The 2,364-nt window shown below is 33.0% G+C and overlaps 1 protein-coding gene across 1 annotated transcript; it reads left to right on the top strand.

The window, feature by feature from the left end:
- The first annotated feature begins 661 nt into the window (after positions 1-661).
- Positions 662-1,955, top strand: LOC134235584 (glycoprotein 3-alpha-L-fucosyltransferase A-like). The gene has a single exon (XM_062717726.1). It carries the CDS (start codon positions 662-664, stop codon positions 1,745-1,747), a length of 1,086 nt encoding a protein of 361 aa, XP_062573710.1. The 3' UTR covers positions 1,748-1,955.
- Positions 1,956-2,364: the final 409 nt, after the last annotated feature.

Below are 2,364 nucleotides of genomic sequence, written 5' to 3'. Positions count from 1 at the left end.
GGATTCATAAACATCCGTATTGTCCTAAATCAATGCTTTCTTCCGCAAGCATATTTATCACAGCGAGTATATTCAAAGATTGAGAAACTGGACAAAAAAAAACGTACGTCAAACCCCTCCGCACCGTTTCAGAAGCATTACATCGCGTTCAAAACATAGCATAAACAATGATTCTCCCACTGAATTTAAATGTACGCATATATGTATAAATCACCTAAGGATTACATTATTGTGTATATACTGATACATGTAACATGATAATGACCTTAGGTTTAAATGTTTTAAAATGAACGGCAAAGAAATTTTAGTAGATTATTCGATTTTCTTTCTATTCTTTCCTATTTAGTACGGCCGATATAGAACTTAGGTCTACCAAATATTACATTTATAAACATTTACTTAAAAACTTGTAAATAAATCTTTACAGATTATTTCAACAAAATACTATTTAATTTGCAATGCTAAAAAATGAATTACTCTATATCTTTACCGTACGTAATCTTTCGAATTCATACAACATGAAAGTATGTAAGAAACAATGTAATAGGATTGACGAATCAAAAAAAAAAATACTTGAAAAGAATTGCCAAAAGTACTTTGTCATTCGGAATAACACAGCAACATCCTTAATGTTATTTTTTTCTTTTTCAGATTTTGGAACATGAAAATTACAATTCTAAAGTTTATCCTGTTGATATTTTTTGGGTTAGCAGTCATCTTGCTTGGATTTATTTTTCAAGGAAAATATCTGGAGAAACGTATAAACATTCAACAAAATTGCCGCTTTAAAAATAAAACAGAGTGGAGAATATTGTGGTACAACATCCCATCCTATTTAATGGATGAGTTTAATTATTCAAAACTTCAAACACATGAAAAACATCGATACTTTATCTTGACAAAGGATAACAATGATTTATCAAGAAGTGATGTTGTGATATTTACACACAGTACTATGGGAAAGATTCCACCCCCTAAATTTAAGTGTCAAATCTGGGTTTTCAACTCAATGGAAACGCCTACCTTCATGATTAACGACTACCAGAAATGGAATACTAGTCTAGATTGGTTGATGTCATATCGCAGAGATTCAGACATATATCGACCTTATGGATCACTTAAGAAACGGTCCTCCCTTTTGGTGAAGAATTATACGGAGGTATTTCAGAAGAAGAAATATTTTGGCGTGTGGATGTCAGGGCATTGTCCAGTACCGTCTCGTCGTAAAAATTACATACTTGATTTAAAGAAATATATACAGGTCGATATGTTCGGTTCCTGTGGCAGTGCTGTTTGTCTTAGTCGAACTCCATATCTAAACGAATGCTTGCGAAATTTTTCTCGTGATTATAAATTTTATTTTGCTTTTGAAAATAACATTTGTAAAGACTATACGACAGAAAAATTATTTAATGTATTTTTGGGAAATTTAGATCTTATACCTGTAATTAATGGGCCAAAAAATGTAGCTGAATATATACCAAACGGAACGTTTATCAGCACTCTTGATTTCTCTTCACCTAAAGCTCTTGCAAATAAACTGAAAAAAATTGGCTCAAATGAAACTCTTTTTATCCAGTATCTAAAAGAAAAGGATAAGTATATAGACATTGGTGCAAAGGAAATATTTCTTCAGTCTATGTTGCAGATATTTGACAAAATTATTCGAACAGAGGGAAATACTGTGCGACAAAATGAAAGCATAAACATAAATTCTTTTCGAATTAAGAAGGCTGTTACATGTTAGTGTTAGAGTATGACCTTCTTTTCTATATAATAGCCCTTTAACTGCCTAGAACCCTTTCACAGAATAGCAGATTATAGTGTCAGTAGAAATAAGTCCGAAATATACCTTGCTTATTTGTTTTTTCCAGTGATAGTACATTCGCATTAAATTTTGAACTACATTTTTCAACGAAAATATTTGCCTCATTATGAAGAAGCGAGGGCATTTTGCTTTGCTGCTGTCTGTCGCGGTCCATCAAGTTTCTTTTCATATTCTTTGCAGTGGTTGCACATATTGAAACTTAATCAGAATATCTAAACCAAGTTCTACGATCAAACAATTTTAACAGAGTTGTGCCCCTTGAACTTAGAAAAAAATCCATTCATTTGCAGTTTCCGTTTATCTTTGCAGAGGTTGAACAAACCGGAGTAAACTTTGCCATATATATTAATCATAAAAATATCTAGGTCAGGTCTTCCTTCCGGTACGATCGAGCAATTCTTAACAAATATGCCCCTTGGAATTGTATGTCCAGGAGGTGGGGGAATAAGTGTTTCACAAACATCTCTTGTAGAAATTTTTAGCCCCACCCTATCCCCGGGGGTACGTTCTGATCAAAATTTGTCCGTTGTCTGTCG

Source organism: Saccostrea cucullata, unplaced genomic scaffold, assembly GCF_032062105.1.
Source record: "Saccostrea cucullata isolate Sc308-1 unplaced genomic scaffold, CSIRO_AGI_Scuc_v1 ctg3578, whole genome shotgun sequence".
Taxonomy (NCBI): Eukaryota; Metazoa; Mollusca; class Bivalvia; order Ostreida; family Ostreidae; genus Saccostrea; species Saccostrea cuccullata.
Note: the sequence above shows the minus strand (reverse complement) of the source record. Positions and strands in the feature narration are given on the sequence as shown.